The 21,250-nt window shown below is 33.1% G+C and overlaps 1 protein-coding gene across 6 annotated transcripts in view; it reads left to right on the forward strand.

Moving 5' to 3' along the window:
* Nucleotides 1-21,250, forward strand: part of DNM3 (dynamin 3) — a 562,491-nt gene that overhangs the window by 122,276 nt on the left and 418,965 nt on the right. For all 6 annotated transcript variants that reach the window (XM_074308351.1, XM_074308353.1, XM_074308348.1 and 3 more), the window contains exons 3-4: nt 15,567-15,716; nt 17,094-17,297. In XM_074308351.1, coding sequence (XP_074164452.1) covers nt 15,567-15,716; nt 17,094-17,297 — 354 coding nt within the window. The remainder of the gene's footprint in view (nt 1-15,566; nt 15,717-17,093; nt 17,298-21,250) is intronic.

Raw genomic sequence — 21,250 nt, forward strand, 5'->3', positions numbered from 1 at the left:
TTACAGGATTTATAATTTTTCATTTTTTGTTAATTTTAGCAATCTGTTGGAGATGAGATGGAACCTCAAAGTTGTTTCATCTGCATTCTCCTAATTATTAGTTATTTGGAATACTTTTTCTGACCTATAGATAAAATGGCTTTTTTTCTTGAAAACTTCTATTTACATTCTTTGATTATTCATTCAGTAAGAAATAACTCCATCTTATACATTTTCAATTCCTTCTAGATCTTGGGAATGAGACCCTTATTAGAAAAACTTGCCCAAAAGATTTTCCCACCAATTTCCCCCCAGATTCAATATTAATTTCAGTTTCATTGATTTGTTTGTGCAAAGCATTTACATTTTTATCCAATCAAAATTGTCTCTTATCCCTAGGGAACTTATTGAAGAGACAAAATAGGAAGGGAGTGGTTTTGGGAGAACAATAAATTTTAAAAGAATATCATGTAAAAGTTTATGACATGAAGTAACCATGATAAGACATACATTAGAGATTACAGAGCTTTTTTCTATTTATTATGTAAATAGCACACTGAAGTTAACAAGAAAAGGGGTTTTTAACAATTAACAAGGGGAAAGACAAAGTCCCTTGTAGAACTCACAATTAATCAGGAGGAAGAAGTCATTGTAGAGAAGATGACAAGAAGTAGGAATATGCCATTGACTGGCTAAATTCATAGAGAAGTTTGGCAGACTAACCCTAAAAGGACTTCACATAGGGAAGAGGATTCCCTTCCCTAGCACAAAGCACAATGAGACAGAATAACAACCCCCCAAAAAGAAAATTCTTAGATCTTTCTCAGTTTACTCCTTGGGAAATACCTAATGTTGTCCTGTGTGTGGTGTGATCTCAGAACAGTTTTTCTCCAGCTCAGGTCACTTATAAAAAATCTCTTCTCTGCTAAAAGTTGTGCCATGCACAACTGAGAAATATTTTTATAATTTGTGTATTCAGTAATCTTCAGAAGTCTACCTTGAACATTTACAAATATGCCTAGGTCTCTTTTATCTGTAAAAAAATTCATTTTACTTTCTACCCACTCACGTTCTATGTTCTTCTTACCTTTCACATGTTTGCATATCATATTACAAGTGTAAGGGGGAGGAGATAGGTATTGATTGAGTCAATCAAATGAATTGATCCATTCCACTTAAATTAGGTATCAAAATGCTGATGTGTATCAAAGTACAAAATGTTCTTGCATCTTAAATAAGAACTAACACTTCTTTGTTGAATTAATCAATTATAGTCTTAGAGTAAGTGCAGAAAAAGTTCTTGATCAATTTAGATTTTTTTTGAAAGCCACTAAAGTAAGGAGATATTTCACGTGAAGTGTGTTATGTATGATTTAGAAATTTTGGTCATGTACTGTGAATGCTCTATAAAATAGCAAACTAATTTGCAACCAAAGATTTGAACTTCTAACAGCTTAGTATTGGAAACTTCCAGCCAAGCCCTTAAGAAGGAATCACTTGGTGAAAGTTGGGGGATGGCAGGGGAAGAGCTTATTGGCTTCAGCTTTGGTATCTTTTTTTTATTCCACTCTGTACTGATTGGAGGAGGATTTCATGAATTTTGGAGGACCAGAAGATTTGGACTTTTCATCAATGTCTTGCATTCTTGGGATAGCAGACTTTGTAATATTTGCATTAGGAGCTGAGATAGACTAGACACAATGAGGAAAGGAACAGTCATAGTGAAAGCTTTCCAAGGAATCCAATTGGAAATTGATACTAAATCAAAAACAAACAAACAAAAAACATCTTGAGGACTCCAGTAAAAAGGAATTCTGGGAGTTGCAAATTTATTCTTTTACTATAAAATATAGTCTCTAAATTTTATGGAGTCAAGTCCACTTTTCCCCGGATTCTTTAAGTAATATAGCACCTGGCATTAGCAGTTACTTAATGGTTGGTTAGTTGTTATTTTTCATTCTTGAAGAAGGCCAAGATGACCGCCACTATGTTAGAGTCAAGTTACAGTGCCTCTGACTGTGGTTGATCAGACCAATATGGTGATTTGTCCAAATTGATATGGCTAGTAAGTGTCAGAGATAGGATTTAAATCCAGTTCATACAAAATTGCAATTCTTGCTCTTCTTGGCTCTGCCTAGACTTTGGTATCATGCTTCAGTTATTATTTAACTAAGAATCTGAACCCCCAAAAGGCGAAAGGACACATTTCATAACTGTATCAGCTTAGCTTAAAATTGGATATGATGAATATAGTTGATGTGAAGGAGCAGTGGAAAAACAACAGCAAAAATTCAGAAAAGTTACTCAGTGGATCAGCTAGCTTGAATGAGATGATATATTTTAGTGAGAAGTTAGTTAAAAATATTGATCAACTTACCTTAGCAATGGAAACATCTGTCATCATAGAATTACATTAATCAAATAATTTTTGCGGACAATACCTGGGGACTTTAAGAAGACACTCAAGTTTATAGTTCCAGAGTTGTTAAGTTACTCTAAGCAGTTTTTCTCATTTATGCATCGCCTTCACAAGTTTCTAAAAGCATGTGTCTTTTCTCCCCAAATGTGACCTAGGCTTATATGTGGCTTGTGATGCATTTATTATTCCTGTATTAACTTTAAATATTTTAGCCATATATCTTTCACCTTACTTTTAATAAAATAGTTATATTTAAGATAAGAAGGTTTGGTTTTATATAAATGGAAGCTTATTAGTAGAGGCTTGAAAGATAAAGTATGTAGTAAGAATATATTCTTCCATAAAAGTTATCCCTTGGGATCCTTTGAGAAAAAAAAAATGAGTAAACTATATTGCACTGGTCCTTTTTCTAAACACCTAGACTTGCCAGTGTAAGGCCAATTTGGATGAAGGCAAGTGCCAATATGCCTTGTGAGAGATGTATGAGGCTCTACCATGTGTTTAGCCATCCTATGTACCAGTCACACATAGAACTATTTCAGAAATGGCATTTTCATGTGTCATCTACACAAATTAAGATAGTTTTCAAAAAAGAATTAGACATTTTAGTGAAATAATAAGAATAGAGAAAGAAAACTGTCTCTTTTACCCTGATTCTTATTTTTACCCAAAGCTTAATAGTTTCATATTACTGCCATTCCCTGTCCCCTATGTGCCAAGGGAAATATTGGTATTATAATGGCCTTTCCAACTTTGTAATCATATTTATGGTTATATATGTATTATTAGAAACAAAGGAGAGCTATGATCATTTTCACATGTGTGTGTGTGTGTGTGTGCATGTATAGGCTATTTAAAATTTGTATAATTTAGGCTGATGATTGGATCATCATCCAATCATCCCCAAACTGATTTTTGTTATTTAATTTCCACATTGATACAACAGTAGTCCATTCACAATTTTTTTTTCTATAGAGCAGAGTACATGAGATTTCCAAAGGGAGGTTTTAAGATAGAATTTCTGTCATCTGAACAGGAAGTTTTGGATTCTCTCATAAATTTAATTATATGTAAGTGTAACCAAAACAAAAGATTGGATATCTAGTAAACAAGAAAACATATAGATAGGTTAATAATTAGCAGATATGAAAATAAGACAGGCAGACCTAAATACCTTTAAGTCATTTTTTTCTAGGAGTCCATTAAGATTTTCTTTTGAAAAATCATGTTTGACTTTATCTGACTGAATTAGTAGATAAAGTTCCAAGATGAAATATTTAAACATTTCAATGGATATTTGATCTTTCAAAGAGAATTTTGAGCCAGTGTTGCAATTTCCAACCTATCCATTCTTTTTCATACTGGGCTATTCTTATCAATGTTCTCCCATTAAGTCTTCCACAAAGAATCTTTCTCTAGGACTTTTTAACATCAGTAGACTCAAATCCCTTTGCATTATTTTGAAACTATTTTTGACCTCTTAGATCCCCTGAAAAGATTTTGGAAATGCTCAGGTATCCCCAGATTAAACTTTGAACCACTGCTATATACCATTGAATACATTTTTATCTTGTAATATTATATTAACCTTTGTAGAATAAGTTATTTTGGGTGACAAGCTCATATCTTTTTCCTTTTGGAATATTGTATTCAAAACTGTACAAAGTTTAAAAATGTATAAAAATATAGAAGGAACTGCCCAATCCTGTGATCTTAACTGTGGTTCCTGAGTACTTGAACTCATTCTTTCTAAAATATTTTTGAGGGGGAATCATTTTTCTTTGATATGGGAACTTTAGATTTAGGTTATAATATTTCTAGGATTTTTCCTTTGGGGATAGTTTCAGAAGATTATTATTAGATTCTTTTTATATTTTCTTTGTCCTTTGATTCTAATATATTTGTGAAGTTTTCATTTATGATTTCTTGAAATATTGTCTATGTCTTTTTATATAATGTTTTATGGTGATCATTAAACTTGTTTTCCTGGGAACTTGGCTTTTAATTGCAGATATTTAATTTTTTGTCTATTTTTCCCAACCTTTTGATTTTGTTCTAATGTAGAGTTTCGTGGAGTCAGTGATTTATTTTTGATCTATTCTAATTTTCAGGGAGTCTATGTCTTAGATTTAACAACTTTCTTCTTTAAACTTTTTATTAATTTTCTAATTCTTTCCTCTAGAGCTTTTATTTCTTTTTGATTTCTTGCTTCATGTCTTTGAGGTATTCATATGGATGATTGATTTTTGCCTGAAATCTGTTTGAAATTATGGAGTTATGGAAATTTTTCTAAGTTGGATTTTGGATTATTATTTTGAATTTAGAATAATCTTTATAGTGATTAGTACCCTTTTCTATTTATTCATGTTTTCAGCCTTAATTCCTGAACTCTGTGCTCTATGCCTAAGCTCTCTGCCACAGTCAGGTCCTGCCTTATTGCTTCATTTTTGGGTGGTGTGGTATTGTCTGTTTGATCTTGATATAGTTAAGAAGGTTTTTTTTAATTTTAGACTTCCTATTTTTAGAGTATTCCTAGATTATGATCACTGGTAAGTATCCTTAAAGTTCAGAGCATTAGATCTTTATATTCGTTTTTGGCATCTCAGAATATAGTACTTTGAAATTGTGTCAATTTGCTTCCAAGGTTTTCTGATCAACTTGTGATTTTTTTCATGGAAACCCTCAACTCTTTCAGCCTTTGGATAAAGATCTTTGTAGGCTCTAGATTTCTCAGACTAGAAGTTTTTAGTGGCTAATTGCCTTCCTTTTGCTATGGACTTCTGATTTACTTTTGATACAATTCTAACATGAGTGAAATGATTTACTCTAGTTTCTCAATGGGTTTCTTCATTTTCATTTGGAATGGTGTTCTAGCTGATGCTAGATTGTCTATTTCTTTTCAGGTAGCCATTTAAGCCAGAATTCCTATGTCTATATTCGATACAATAGACATTCTGAATAAGTTTATTTATTTTTGACAAGGCAAGATTGTTTGGTCAATCACTTGAATGAACATTGAGGTAGCTAAGTAGGGGCAAGGGATGGGATGTTGGATTTGGAGTCAGGAAGACCTAAATTCAAATACATTCAGAGTAACTGAGCAAGTTGTTTAACCATTTTCAACATCAGCTTCCACATCTGAAAAATGGGGATAATATTACCATCTATTTTACAGGTTAGTTGTGAGAATCAAATGAAAAAGTAAATCATGTGGCAAATCTTTAAGTGACATAAAAATACTAGCTATTATTGATGAAGTTCTCTAATATGAAAGGGCTTCATGCAATTATTACATTGCCATTGGCAAAAATGAGCATTAGATGCTTCTTATCATCTGTAGGGGATTTCTCTTTCATTTATATTTTGAATAACATGAGGTTTTTGTTTGTTGTTTAAGTGTGGGTTTCTGACAAGTATGAGTTTTGTGTTTTATGCCTTGATTTAACATAAAAAATCATAGAATTATATTACCTTCAAAGATGAAAACAGCTTTTGAAGTCTAGAAATGAATTAGTATTGAAATAAAAAAGAAATTGAGTTTAGGGCTATTAACGATTTAGTAATGAAATGATTAAAGCAAATATGTACCACCTAGTGGTGAAAAAGAAATATACTTGTTAAATTTCTCTTTATTTACTACTGACAGAATAAAAAAAAATGTTAATATTCCTAGACTCATAGGGTAAGATACCTCGGAAATTATATAATCCACCTGTAGTGATTTGATGATCAAGTAGAAGTAATTTTTATACAAATATTTCTCCTTAGTTTTTCACCTTTTGTTTATTCGTTTGTGTGTGTGTGTGTGTGTGTGTGTGTGTGTGTGTGTGTGTGTGTGTATGTGTGTTTCCTTCTGGACTGATTTTTCTTGTACAACATGACAAATTGAGAATATGTTTAAAAGAATTACATATATTTAACCTGTCAGATTGCCTGCTCTCTTGGGGAGGGGGAAGAAAATAGAGAAAGGGAAAAATATGAAACACAAAGTCTTACTAAAATGAATGTTGAAAATTATTTTTACATGTGTTTGAAAAACAAAATACCATTGGAAATAAATATAGATAAATATCAGTTATTTTATTGAGTTTGCTGCAGAACATGCATTACATTTAGTAACTCGAGTCAACAAATTTTATTAAGTGATTACTATCACATTCAGTTTTGGTGGGAAAAGGAAGATGTAAAGTTTTTATTCTTAAATAATAATATAATCAGAAATTTAAAGCTGGAAAATATAATCCAACCCTGTTGTTTTAAAGTTAAGTAACTGGAGCTCGGAGAGGATAATTCCTAAGTTCACCAATTTAATAATTGTCAGAGTTTGAATTCCAAAGTGGGCTTTCTGACTCACAGCCCTTTACATTTTCTGCTGTTATGATTAGGACTCGCAAAATCTGGGAGATTTTGAAACATTTCAAGTAGATGCATGATCTAAAAAGTTCTATGTTTAATTAAAAGTCAGGTAACAAGTGTTTATTAGTTACTTATCATGTGCTAAGAACTGTTCAGAGCACACTGGTGGTACAAAGAAAGACAAAACCAGTCCCCGTCTATAAGAAACTCACATGCTAATAAAGGAGACAAGATGCATACACCTATATACTTACAAGATATTTACAAACTAAATGGAAAGTAACCTCAAAGGGAAGACATTAGCAATGGAGGGGAGAGGAAGAAGCAAGAAAGAAAATTTGAAAACAGTGAGAATACAGTAAAAGGGACCCAACATCAGAGGAGCAAAAGAGGTTGTTATAATGGTCATTAAGCATAATAGGTGAATAATATTAGCTAACATTTATTTAGTGCTTTTAAGATTTTTAAAGTACTTTGATAAAAGAATGTGTTCATTTCTTCCTTCCTTCCTTCCTTCCTTCCTTCCTTCCTTCCTTCCTTCCTTCCTTCCTTCCTTCCTTCCTTCCTTCCTTCCTTCCTTCCTTCCTTCCTTCCTTCCTTCCTTCCTTCCTTCCTTCCTTCCTTCCTTCCTTCTTTCCCATTCTACATACATTCTGTCTATGCTTCCTTTTGTCTCTTTTTCTTAGTTGTTTATGCCTTTCTTTCTACCACCAGTGCTTAAAATATTTCACTTGTGGATAGCAATTTATTTTCTTTAAATTACAATGAATTCTGCTGTTTTGGAACTTTTATTTATTTCTCTTAGTTTTGCTTTCTGGTCAAAGTATTCCTTGGACCAAAGAATCAAACTTGGGTCTCTGACACAGCAGGCAAGAATTCTGCCACTGTACCACAATGCCAGATGATTTTGTATAATATTATTAACATTTGAATGGGAAGATATCTTGTTAAAGGAAAGTTTTAAAAATTTGTGGCCTAGAGGTTGCTTGCTAGTGCAGTGAAAGTCTAATTAGATTAAAATGTAATAGGCAAATATTTAACAAAATAAATGGAAATAGAATATCACATAAAAAATGTTGATTTATTGTTTTTAAGTTCAGTAGTAGGCAGTTATGGCATAGTGGATAGAGTGCTGGACCTTGAGTCAGGAGGACTTATTTTCCTGAGTTTAAATAACTCAAACTAATTGTGTGATCCTGGATAAGTCACTTAATCCTATTTGCCTCATCTGTAAAATGAGCTGGAAAAGGAACTGGCAAATTGTTCCAGTTTATTAATAAAACTCCAAAAAGAGATAATGAAGAGTTAGCCTTGACTGAAATAACTAAATAATAGCAATCCAATATGCAGCCTGCAGGAATCCATTTCTTTTTGACTTTGACAACACCGTTTTTATCTTTCAGGCAGTTTTGAACCTATGACAATACTATTTGCTAGAGAAAATCATCTCAAAAGTCTGCCTTATACCTTTATAGCATTTTAAAGGTTATTCTTGATATGTGTATAGGTCATTCAGATCAAAATTTTGCAGTGAAAAGAAAGTAGAACTATGGGGCAATAGTAATTGCGTTCTCTCTCTCACTGTGTTAATTTTTTTTATCATGTTCTTTCCTCATTTATTTGGTTCTCTTAGACATACCATCAGTTTAGTTCCTTAATGCTTTCAAAAATATGTTGTTTCTGGCACTAATTTATGCTTGATGTACTCATTCTCCTTGATGTAACCTTTTGAAATGACAATTATGCTTCATATGGCACATCAGTCTTGAGTTCAAATGTTACACTTCCACTATGTAGATGGAACTCCTATAATTTCAAAATAATGTTTTCTCACATTTATGCTTTTATTCTCATTTATTATTGATTTTAACCTACACTCTTAACAATTTGATAGTTTGGATATTCTCAGGCAGCTGTTTGGAACAGATTTCCATTGAATCAAATAGTTATCATGTTAAGATATAGCCAATTTCATTTTATTACAGTTTCATTTATTGTTTTGCCTTGTAATTTTCTTCATGAAGTAATTATTAATGTATACAGAAACGAGGCTTCTTCGTAACATTGAGATACTTTCATATCTTATTTTTGAGCTATTTTTCTCAATGCCATTTTTTCTCATTATAATAACCAAATCAGAGTGAAAGTACAATTGTCTTACAGACTTACAGTAGAAATTTTCTATTTCTTTATACTCAGTAAGAAATATTGACTCATAAGTTACATTTATTATCATGGTGGTCTTTTTGCTTACAGTCATCATAAAGCCTGAAAGGTAAGATGATCAAGTATCCCATGAAATTATTTCTTGTTATTTCTGGTTGCACAATGAAAGCAGCACTGTCAATTGACTTTATTTCATCCTTGAAGGAAAATTTGTAAAGGTAGTTAATGAAAATTGGCTACATTTTAACCTACAGGAAGCTACTGATTATTGCTATGGAAGTCAGTTCAAATCAGGTGTCTCTGCATTGTCAGACTATCAACGATTTAGATTAGAACATAGCTCAAACAACAACAAATTAGAAGAAAGGTTAAAGTGAGAATATATTAAGTTGCAATTTCTTTATGTCTCTTGGCTTAAATTCTATAGCAATAATGTCAGTATCATTGTTATTATTTCCTCTAAAACATCAATTTATAATTATTAGGGCAATGAAGTTTAAATAGCCAAGGACTGGAACACTCAAGGTCTTAGTAGAAGCTGGTTCAGGTCCAAGGATGTAACAGAATGTCCCTTTCTGCTACTTGGTATAACCTTGTGAGCTTTGTCTTAAAAATGTGCTGTTGCAAGCATAATCTCTCAAGAATATGGGAGGGAGGAGACACAGGGTGTTACTGATTAAGAAGCAACTGTGATTATATAAAGAAAAGATAACTAGTAAATGAACCATTATTATTATTAATTCTTATTTATTAATTGTTGTTTATGGGTTGGGTACTGGGGATATAAAGAAAGATAAAAGACAATCCTTGTTCTTGACCAAGCTCACAGTTTAATGGGAATATGCAAACAATTATATACAAATAGGCTGTATATAAAATAAGTGAAAAATAATCATTAGAGAATGATATAGAGAACACTATAATTAAGGAGAATTTGAAAAAATCATTTATCAAAAGTAGGATTTAACTGAGACTTGAAAGAAGTCAGATGGGGAAGAACAGCATTGAAGGCATGCTGGACAGTTGATGAACTGATTATATGATTACTTAAGAATAATAACTTTATATCTGAAGCACATCTCCCTTTACCCACCAAAACTGAATGTGATAGAAGTCACTTAATAAAATTTGTCTTGTCCAGGGAACAGAAAAGAGGTCAATGTCACCTGATTTCAGAGTATAAGGGGAAGGGGTTATAAAGAAGTTTGGTGAATGGCCCTAATTTTTTTTCATTAAAATGTGAAACAAGATTCTTATTTGAGATGGTAGAGAGGGGAGAACCTATAAGAAAGAGGTTTGAATAGGAAGGAAAAGGGTTGGAAGTATTCCTTTAATGAATGAGATCATTAATTAGGGAAGTATAAAAGGATTTTTCTTACAACAGTGAAAGTGCAGTAATATAACACATTTGTGGTGGATCCAGTCAGTACCATTTCATTATTTTCTCTATCTTTGTTCAATAGCACACACACAAGAATGAGGATAGTAAACAGTTTGTTTAGTTTAAGGCTGAGGCTTGGTAGGGGAGAAGATCCATGATAAGATAAGGGGACAAGGGATTCAAGAAAAGTATAGCACTGAATGGGTTCAACAATGGATCAGATGAGGAAGAGGCGAGTGTAGCCAATGTAGGGTTAATGAAGTTGGAAAGGATTGAATAATCAAAAGATTTTGGTTGATGAGCTTCTCTATATTGTTGTTGAGTCATTTCATGCCTGACTCTCATGTCTATTAAGCCAGATACTACCAAGAATAAATATCATATAAAACATTTCATTGCAGGTGGGGATGGGAAATAGAACTTTACAAGAGACTACATTGAAGGAAGAAAAGTAATAATAAAATGTATGACTAAAGATGTCTATACTTGAGGGTACAAATAGGATTTATAATGTAAATAGGTAAATTCAACCTGTCACAGGTATCACTAACAATTGTTTGGATGTAATTAGCGAGTAGAATACGACAATGATAAGGCACTGATGAATGTATACATGATTTGAAAGAAACCTATATTAAAAGATATTGCTTTTTTCTCAGGATATTTAGGGAAGAGGATCGTTATAGTTTGTTGGTAGATTTAAATAGGTTTGCTTTCTTTTATGCCCTCATGTAGATTGGTTAATTAGCAAAGCTAGAATTTGACCTAGGTAAGCCTCTAGACATTTGAAAAAGCACTGCTCAATTATCTGGCTCCCTGAGGAGGAACCTCAATTATGTGTCTGTCTCTGTGTCTTTTCCCTGCTGTACTGATTTTCACAGAAGCAGCTGGGGAGAGTGTGTATGACTGCATGTCCTTTCCCTTGGTGTCTGGCATCCTGTGGTAGCACTTGGTACCATCTCCAACTGGCAAGGAATTAATTTTCTACTTAGGGCTAAATCTGTAATGAAAAGGCCTTTCAGCTACAGTCTTGGCTGTATTGCTGATACAGGGTTTGTTCTGAGACTTCATCTCCTAACCCTAAAAGGGTATATTTGAGAGCCCAGATGTGATGATGAGAAACTTAGAAAGTATCCAGTTCATCCGAGAATCACAATATATATTGAAAAAAAACAGGCTTAATATGACATATATCCTAGACCTTGGGATAAACTCCTATGCTAATAAAAGCTTGCAGCAGGATATGGAAGGTATTTGTTAAGCACCTAGTACATGTTAAGACTTTTTCTTTTACTTTGAGCCTTACATTTCCTTCTGTGCACTTCCCCAGAGGGAAGTTGGCAAGGGGCCAGGACTACCAACTTTCCCCTGCTCCTGGAGATTTCTGCTTCCAGCTTTGCTCATCTGATCTCTAGTTTCAGGTGGGGAAAAATAAAGTGAGAATTTACTCTGCCTTTCATTTTCTACTGCAAGTGTCTCCTGAGGAAAAACTGTTCTGGAAAGGACTTTCATCTGGGTAAGCATAAGGCATCGTCCACCTTCTATCACCAGGCAGATATCCCAGCTGCAAAGTGGAGAATTTCCAGTGCAAAGTAGAGCAACTTTCCCCTTTGACTCAAGCCTTCCATCTCCTCCAAGTCTATTCCTTGAGGATAAAAGAAGAGAAAAGTTAGTTGGGAGTAGAACTTGAATAGCATGATAATGTTCTGTTTTCTGCCTCATTTCTACCCTTTAGAAGAAAGAGGGATTATACACAAAGGCAGATACTCAGATGAGAGGTAAGTGAAGTGAGTGAAGTAAGACCTCTCATCTGAGTATCTGCCTTTGTGTATAATAGTGCAGTTGTATACCTCTACCTCCATTTACAGATCCCTCTGGGAACAGGAATGCTGCCTTCCACTCAATGGTAAATATTCTCATATCTGACCATACCTATATATCCCATTGACTATGAATAGGTCATCAAATCGCATTCCCCATCTCCATCCCCAAATTCCTTATTCCTATTTCTCTCAATCCAAATTTTCTATGAAACAACACCCACTCCTTCCACTTTTGTGCTTTCTATAATACCTATTGTATAGGCAACTATCTTCCCTTCATCCTAAATCTTTTTCTTTCCCACTCCTTCCATCTTCTTTGACTAACTTTGATCCTCCTGATGACACAGCTTTCTAAGCCATCCTTTCCAGTGATGACTATACTTTCACTCATTCTCCTCAACTTCCTGATTGAGGCAAAAGAGTTGGAAAACTCTTTGTTCCTCATTGACACTTTTCTCCCTACTTCTGTCACTGAGTCACCTTTTCTTTGAGGTTCATACAATTCAACTCTCCATACAGTCAAAATCCTGGAAGCTATTGTCTATACACCTCTATAGATTATTCTCCTTCCTTCCTCAATGCTTTCATACCTAACTCACAATTTTTCTCATCTTTCAACTCCTGCCTTCATACTAGAGGACTTCAACATACATGTTGAGTACTTCAGTATAAGGACTCATTTTCTCAACTTAGTCCTTTCCTATTACTATACCCTCCCTCAGTAAGATGATCTTGATATGTCCAAAACTCACGTATTTACCACCTCTATATTAGTGAATTATAAGACCATTATCTTTGGCTTTCCTCTGTTTTTCTGTTTCTGTCTCTTCTTTCTGTCTTCCCCCTCCCTCCTTTCCTCTCTCTTCTTCATTCCTTTAGCAAACTCTACTCTTTGTCTTCAGTGACCTCCAATCCCTTAATCCTTCATTTCTTTCCTAGCCCATTCCCTACACATGTCACTGTTTCCTTTTTTTTTTCCTATTCAAATCTTTAATTTTTTTTCTTGTTTACTTTTTGGTTCAATTTGTCTAGATTTGAAAGAATAATTTGGGATCTTATCTAATTTTTTTTGTCGATTTCATCCTGTCACTAGTTTAGTTTTAACTTTATTTAGATACTATGCCATGTAATACATATAGTATTTAAATTAATTCATCACTTCTTAACATAATATACATCTTTTTTTTAGTAATATAATGTAATTTTTCTGTTTGTCTATTTCACTTGAGTCTATTTTTGTGATTGCTTGTTTGAGAGCTTAATACCATTGTCTTTTTCAGTTCAGATAAGTTATAGATTTTACTTTAGCCCCTGATTTTTATTTTATGTGAATCACTATCTCAAGTTACTTTCTTGTAAAATACTTATTGTTGGATTCTGCATTCTAATATACTCTTCTGCAGACAATGATTAAGTCCAGATGAGCAGCCATGTGGGAAATTATGAGATGGTTGTCTTGTGCCCCTCCCTAAATATAGGATTTGGGAAGAATTCTCCAATATCCATGTCTCATTATATTCCTTCCCTGGGAATGATTTCTCTTCTCCATGTATTGCAGAGGCATGATAAAAAGGAGAATTAATGGGAAGTAAAGATATCTTTCTTTAAACATTTGAAATTTTGTAAGATGTAGAAGAGAATCTGAGTTTCAGTGGTCCCAGAGGACAATTAGGATTCAGTGAATAGAAGTTACAGGACGTTTATTTGCATGGGTATAAGGATTCATTGCACTTTTGCCACGTTTTGCTTATCCTAGTGTAGTTAACATCAGAGGTGTTGATCATGGTGCCCATGGGATGTTTTCTGCCCAGAAAACTTGAGTGAAGCTCTGACCAGATTAAAATGTAAATGTTTTACAGAATATATAAAAGTACACTAAAGCATAGATAATATTAATTTGTGGTTTTCTGAGTCAATGTATGGACTGCAGGAATCCTGTTTCAATTCGACACCAAAGGCTTGCATAAACATAAATTCTTAGGAAAATATCATTGACTTTAAATGATTAGTGTTTATTTTGCTTAATGACTTCTACTGGCTCACATTGAAACCCTTCTGTGGCTTACTATAACAGTATCGGAAACATGCTGTTTGTCAAGTTCTAATAAGTTTTTAGATTTAAGATGGCTAGTCTCTTTTTTGTTCAGTCAATTTCAGTCGTGTCTGACTCTGTAACCTGGGTCCCTCTTTAAAGGAGTATTTGTATGAAAGTTAACCCACCCTCCAAAAAAAATTCACAGATATTGAGGAGCTAGTAATCCTGCCATTTATTTACTCATTTAAAGTTTTTTTAAAAAATATATCTCTTAACTTCTTCCCTTCTCAACCTCAAACCTTTTAAAGTTTTATAGATTACATGTAGGGAATTATTTCCTTGGAGAGGGGGTAGAATTCAATATTATTTCTGAGAAAAATTATATTTTAACTATATATAATAGTTTGACAGGAATTTGTGCCCTATTTTCTTAGTGTTTTCTGTACATTCCATTAAAAAGATTACATGAAGTTTTTTTCTTTTCAGTATTTTTCTTTTCTAAAGTTTATAAATTATTCATGTGAACTTCATTTTCTATCATTGTGTAGGTTAGATAGTATAAAAATATTAATAGAGTTGATAATTGAACTGTTATGAGTGTACTATAGTTTTAATTTCTCTGATAACACATTGTTAAGTTTTAGTTCAGAAGTGTTCATTCCCTTTGAATTATTCCTAAAACCACATTATTTAGGAATATTTAACTAGATTTTTTAGTTGAACTGCATGAAAATTTACAAGTGTAGAATATTTCATGTCTTTTTTACTTTGATGGCTGTAAAGCATTATTGGGAAGATTTGATTTGCAATGACAAATGTAATTTTTAATTATGCATATCATTGACATTATTATTCTAAATATCTGGGATTTTTTTTTGGCCACAATGACATTCTAAGACAATTATCTTCATTGAGGCAACTATGTGCTATTGTTGATAGAGTGATGAAACTAGAGTCAGAAAGACTTGAATCTTGCTTCAGATTTTTGCTAGCTGGACAAGTAATTTAATTGCAGCCTCTGTATCCCCTTCTTTAAATGTGTATATGATACCAACACCAAAGATCTGAGGATGAAACCAAATCAAATTTCATATATACTTGTATATATATGTGTATATATATATATATATGAATACATGAAAGCACAAAGGATTTTATATATACATGTTCATCCATGTACATATATATATACATGCATATTTATGGGATATATGTGTGTAAATGGATTTAGCTATATGAAAATTTGTAAAACTCAAAGTCCAATATAAATGATAGTTGTCTTTATGGTTATTACATTAGAGAAGATTTATAGTTTTCATTGGTGAAGAAAATACTAACTTAAGTTCTTGAAATACTGAGATAATTTTAATAAGACATTAGGACTAGCATATTTCTTTGTCTTTATAGAATATGCTGAATTCTTACACTGCAAAGGAAGGAAGTTTACAGATTTTGATGAAGTTCGTCAAGAGATTGAAGCAGAAACAGATCGAGTGACAGGAATGAATAAAGGCATTTCATCTATACCTATTAATTTACGAGTATATTCCCCACATGGTAAGTAATTCATTCATTCATTTATCTTTGCATTTTTCTCAGTAAAAATCATTTCAGCATCAGTTAGTGTAACAGTCCTTGTGCTTATAATATGTATTTTTAAATCCGTAAAATCTATAAAAAGCTGGTTCCCTTTCTTGTGATGTACTTTGCCTCTTGAATATAGTTATATAAAATCAATGGCATGTACTCATGGAAAAAATAAATCCTAATGGTTTTTCATCTACTTTTTAACTCCTTAATTGGATGACATTTTCTTTTTTTCTAAAATAAAGTTGTTTTGTATTCCGCTTCAATGTTTAGGATTTCTTATTAAAATGGCATATTCCTCAAAGCCTAGCAAATCACTTCCCTTACCCTAGTGGATGTCTGTACCAGAACAGATTAACACACATTTTTTAAAGTCTCTGGGTTTATCTTGAACTTTTGAAATCCAGGACATGCATTCACTGTTTGCTTCAGTAATTTTGTACTGGCAGAAATCTTTAGTATTTATTCAATTCTCTAATTGAATCTGCCTTTACTGGGTTTCCTTTATAATTCTATGCTTTTATATATTATATTCCTTAGACAGCAGTGATCATTCTGATCCATGTTATCAGTGTGAACTCATAAATTAAAATTTTTCTTCACTGTTGGAAAATTTACTGCCTTGTTGGAAATAATCTATATGCAGAACTAAGTTCTCAGTGCTGCACACTTTCATCATCTGTAATCCTCTTTCTAGTCACCTTTATTGCTTTATCAACTCTACTGCATGATTGACATGGTACTCAATTAGAATTTCTCAGTAATGCTTGCCATATGGGCCAAAGGATGATATATATACACAAGATGATAACTGATTTGGCTTGAAGTCGAATTATTACTGACTCAGACGTTGTTTTTCTTTTTCCAAATATAAGTCATGAAGACTCTTGTATGTACACCTGAAGATATCATGATTGCCTGAGACAGCTTTTCATTTGACTAATTAGCCAAACATACCACAAATAACATACTGTGTTTGTGATGAGAAAGATAAGCCTTAGACTGAGTGTTTTCACACCATAATGGATTGATATTATGTGTCAGATACCATATGCATATAAATGAGTTTTTAAATTATAATTCATTCCCTCACCCATTTTGATTCTACTAGTCCTGAGAGAAAGCTGTTAGACTGTTGAACTGCCTTTTACATTATGTTAAATTGTTTTTGGCAACACAATTATGTATTATTAACTTATTTCTGTTTAACAGTGCTTCTCAGAAAGGGACACTTTATATAACTGAGACCATTTTGACTTTTCCCTAAGGCATCAAATGACTTTAGATGATCCATTTCCTTTGGATACAGAACATATAAGTAAGACTCTTTTTTTTCTTGGTCTACAGTGCTAAATCTAACCCTTATTGACCTGCCTGGAATTACTAAAGTCCCAGTAGGCGATCAGCCACAAGATATTGAATATCAGATTAGAGAAATGATTATGCAGTTTATCACTCGAGAAAACTGTTTGATTTTGGCTGTTACACCTGCAAACACAGATCTTGCCAACTCAGATGCCCTGAAGTTAGCTAAAGAAGTTGACCCTCAAGGTAAGTATTTGATCTTTAAGATAAGGATGGTTAGTTATCAAATTTCAAGAATATGAGCCTATATAAAGGTGATTCAACTTGACTTTCTTTTGTTACTAAGATGATAATTTTGGGTTTAGGATTATTAATGAATTTTTTGGATAATGCACATTTCAAAGATCAAAAAGAAAATTAAATACCAAAAATAAAATCCTATTTCATTAAAAATCAATCAAGAATCTTAGACAAAAATCTTCAAGGCTTAGCTGATCATCTACTTGTTTCAAAAAGAATTTGATTGAATAAAGTAGTTCAAATGGAGTTCCTATAAGAATTGACAAGTATTTCTAATTAAGAATTATTTTTGTTTTATTAACTTTATACTTAGGAGTTACTGATTAGGTAAAGTTGATCTCTGTCATCTCTGCCTCAGCTGCTAGTACCAGCACCTTCAAAAATTACCTTGTATCTAATAAATATATATTTGTATGTATAGATTTCCCCTGGCTTGGTTATACTCCCAGAGAATGTCTGGAACATTGTAGACATTTAATAAATACTTACTTATTGATTAAAACCAATAGGATGTATTCACCAAGAGAAAGTCATTTTTTTAAAATTTTTGCCTTATTTCTGCCTTTTGAAATTTTAACCAACACCTCTGAGAAAGTTTCTCTTTAAAAGTTATTTTCTCTTTTTTTGACCTTGCAGGTAGTACATTGTATTTCATATATTAATTTTCTTATTTTCATTGTAGTTATGAAATGAGTAATCTATGTATTGCTTAATTATGTACATGTCCTATCCCATTTCTTGATTGCTAACCCCGTGAAGGCACAAACATATCTTAATATAATCATCTTTTATTTTTCTCTCACTTCTTAAAAGACTGCACATGATAGATATCTAATCAACAGTTTTTGAATGAATGTGTGAATAGAATAAATAAATGAGAGGTATTTGATTATCAGACCAGGGAAATGTTTTTAATATAGCACATATGGATTGCAGCAAAGCATAGAGTCTCCATGATATTCTTCTATTTAAGTCAGTATAATGTGCACTATTTATATAAGATATTTGGTGTTTATATCAGGGAATTAAAAGAGGAAGAAGAGGTGATTAAGCTTTCTTCTTCATATATCTATATGTTCCTAGGCTGACACACTCACTTGTAGCTTTATACCCTGCTTCAATTAATGTCACTCTAATCTATTTGCTACACATATTTACACATATTTTCTTATTCTAATACAAATAATTTCTTAACAACAACAAAATTTAATGACTATAGTACATAAAAGGACTGTAGTATAAATCATCTACTGATTGGTGCAATAACTTCCCAGGATCCATTTGTTTACCTCAACAATCCTTTACTAAAATGTTATTTTAGACAGAAAAATTTGATAGTTTTTTTTTTCTTTTTCATCTTGAATCAAACTAGTTTAAAAGGAAAGAAAATAGCATAGAAAGATTTCACTCAAGGTCAGGAAGCAAAAAGAAAGAGCAAAATAGACATTCTTATATGCATGAATGTTCTATTAGGAAGCATCTCCCTAGTGGGGTGTTTGTATTATCATTGTTCAACAGGAATGAATAGGAAGTCCAACTCTTCATCAAGCAATACACGTAATCTATATATATTATATATATGTATAGCATATAGCGTATGTATTATATATATAATGATAGCACCATTATAGATTAGTGGAAATTTAAAATGATACAGGTAGGTATTTTGCTTAAAAGTATTTCTATTCTTTTTTTTTTCCTTGTGGCAATTGAGGTTAAGTGACTTGCCCAGGGTAACACAGCTAGGAAGTGTTAGATGTCTGAGGCCATATTTGAACCCAAGTCCTCCTTCAGGGCTGGTGCTCTATCCACTGCACCAGCTAGCTACCCTTGTATTTCTATTTTTAATATTTTTAATAACGAGAAATGACTTTTCTAACTCTAAATAGCATAGTAATCTTCCTTCATGTAGAAATGACAACTTTAGCTGGTCTGTCATTTTTTTCCAGATTAATTGTCTTAGAGATGAGGTGGGGAATAGGAAATGACTATGAATTCAGAAAGTAAAAGAAAAAGGTGTGGACTTATTATTTACTTTTTATTAAATATGTCAGTGGTTAAGTTAGTTAGAGAAGATAATGTCTGAGGGGATATGTGGCTTATTAAATCTACATCTCACTGATGCCCTTAAGAAAAGGAATTTCTATCATTTGGAAGGACTTTTCTCTTGCTCATGTCTGGTTTTGGAATGTTTTTTAAGGCAAAATAGATGAAAGAGGCCTGTGGAGATACCCTTCCTGATGCTTTTGGGATATTCATCTAACTTTGTGGTTTTCTCAAAAGTCAGTTAAGATGTGGGGTTCAGATGTTGTAGATAGAGAATGTAGATTGGGAGGTTATCTTGGGTGGACATGGAAAGGTCTATATGTGTCAGGAGAAAGTAGACAAATGGGAAAAGGCTGGATTTATCAATTTATTTCAAAGATGCCAAAGCTGATCCTTGTGACTTTGGATACTTGATCACACAGGGTAAACCCTTTCCAATGGAAAATAAATAATCAATTTACATATGTTTTTCCCAATGATAGAACAGATATTTCAGTGGTATATCTATGAGATATATCAGTCAACAAATGTAGGGACTAGAAAGAGTTCATATTTTATATTTGTGCACAAGTTGGAAGTCTAAGGCTAATTTAAAATTGGAAGGCTTAAGTAAAATATAATTAGGTGGATCCATAACATCTTGCCCTAGTTCCTTTCCTGAACTCCATTCCTACATCAGAAACCAGCTAGTAGATATATATAACTAGGCTAAGCCTTTGTTACCTCTTGCCTATAGTAGTGTACTTGCTTGCTAATTAGTTTTCCTGTCTCCAGTCTTTACTATTTTCTGCATAAGAACCAAATTGATAATACTAGTCTGACTTTTATTTCCCTATTCACGAAGCTGCAATGACTCACTCTTGTTTTTCAAACTCTCCTTATTGTACATTGTCTTCCTACTTGCATTTTAGGGTCCAGCCACACTAACCAATTTCTAAGAATCACACATGATATTCTATTTCCCATTTCTGTGTCAGCACCTCTACCTTGTAGATTCAATAATTTTTTTCAAAGCTCAGTTCACACGTCATCTACTGTGAGCCTATCCTAATGTTCTTTTCCTCTTTTTCTACCACTTAGGTGACTGGTGCCTTTCCCAGAAGTACTTTGTAGCAACTGCCTAGTGTGTTCTTCTCTCTCTCTCTCTCTCTCTCTCTCTCTCTCTCTCTCTCTCTCTCTCTCTCTCTCTCTCTCTCTCTCTCTCTCTCTCTCTCTCTCTCTCTCTCTCTTCTCTCTCTTTCTCTCTCTCTTTCTCTCTCTCTCTCTCTCTTTCTCTCTCTCTCTCTCTCTCTCTCTCTCTCTCTCTCTCCTCTCTCTCTCTCTCTCTCTCTCTCTCTCTCTCTCTCTCTCTCTCTCTCTCTCCCTCCTTCCCTCCCTCCTTCTCTCTCTCCCTCTTTCTCCCTTCTACCCTCCCCCTCTACTTTTCTCTCTTACTTGTAACTTCCCTCCCTTCCTTCCCCCTCTCTGTCTATATCTATTTGTCTTTCTCCCTTCCTCCCTCTATCCCTCTCTCCTTCCCTTCCTCCCTCTCTCTCTACTTCTCTCTCTTACTCCCTCCCTTCCCTCCTTTCCCTCCCTCGATTTTTTCTTGATGATGCATATTTGTTACAAGAAATGGCTCCCTCTTTTTCCAGTGGGAGTAGAGGGAATAAAAAGAGATTTCTATTAATTTTAACAAATCAAGTTGAAGGTATTGCTATAGCTGTGAATTATTGGCTGTATTTTCCAATGAGATCACTATTTTTAATTCATTTAACCATTTTACTTTGTTAGAAGATATCTCTTAGGAATAATCTGTATAAAATAAAAACAATTACTTAAATTTAAAAATCTCTGAACTAATTAAAATCAAT

The sequence above is a fragment of the Sminthopsis crassicaudata genome, chromosome 4 (genome assembly GCF_048593235.1).
Source record: "Sminthopsis crassicaudata isolate SCR6 chromosome 4, ASM4859323v1, whole genome shotgun sequence".
In the NCBI taxonomy this organism is placed as follows: Eukaryota; Metazoa; Chordata; class Mammalia; order Dasyuromorphia; family Dasyuridae; genus Sminthopsis; species Sminthopsis crassicaudata.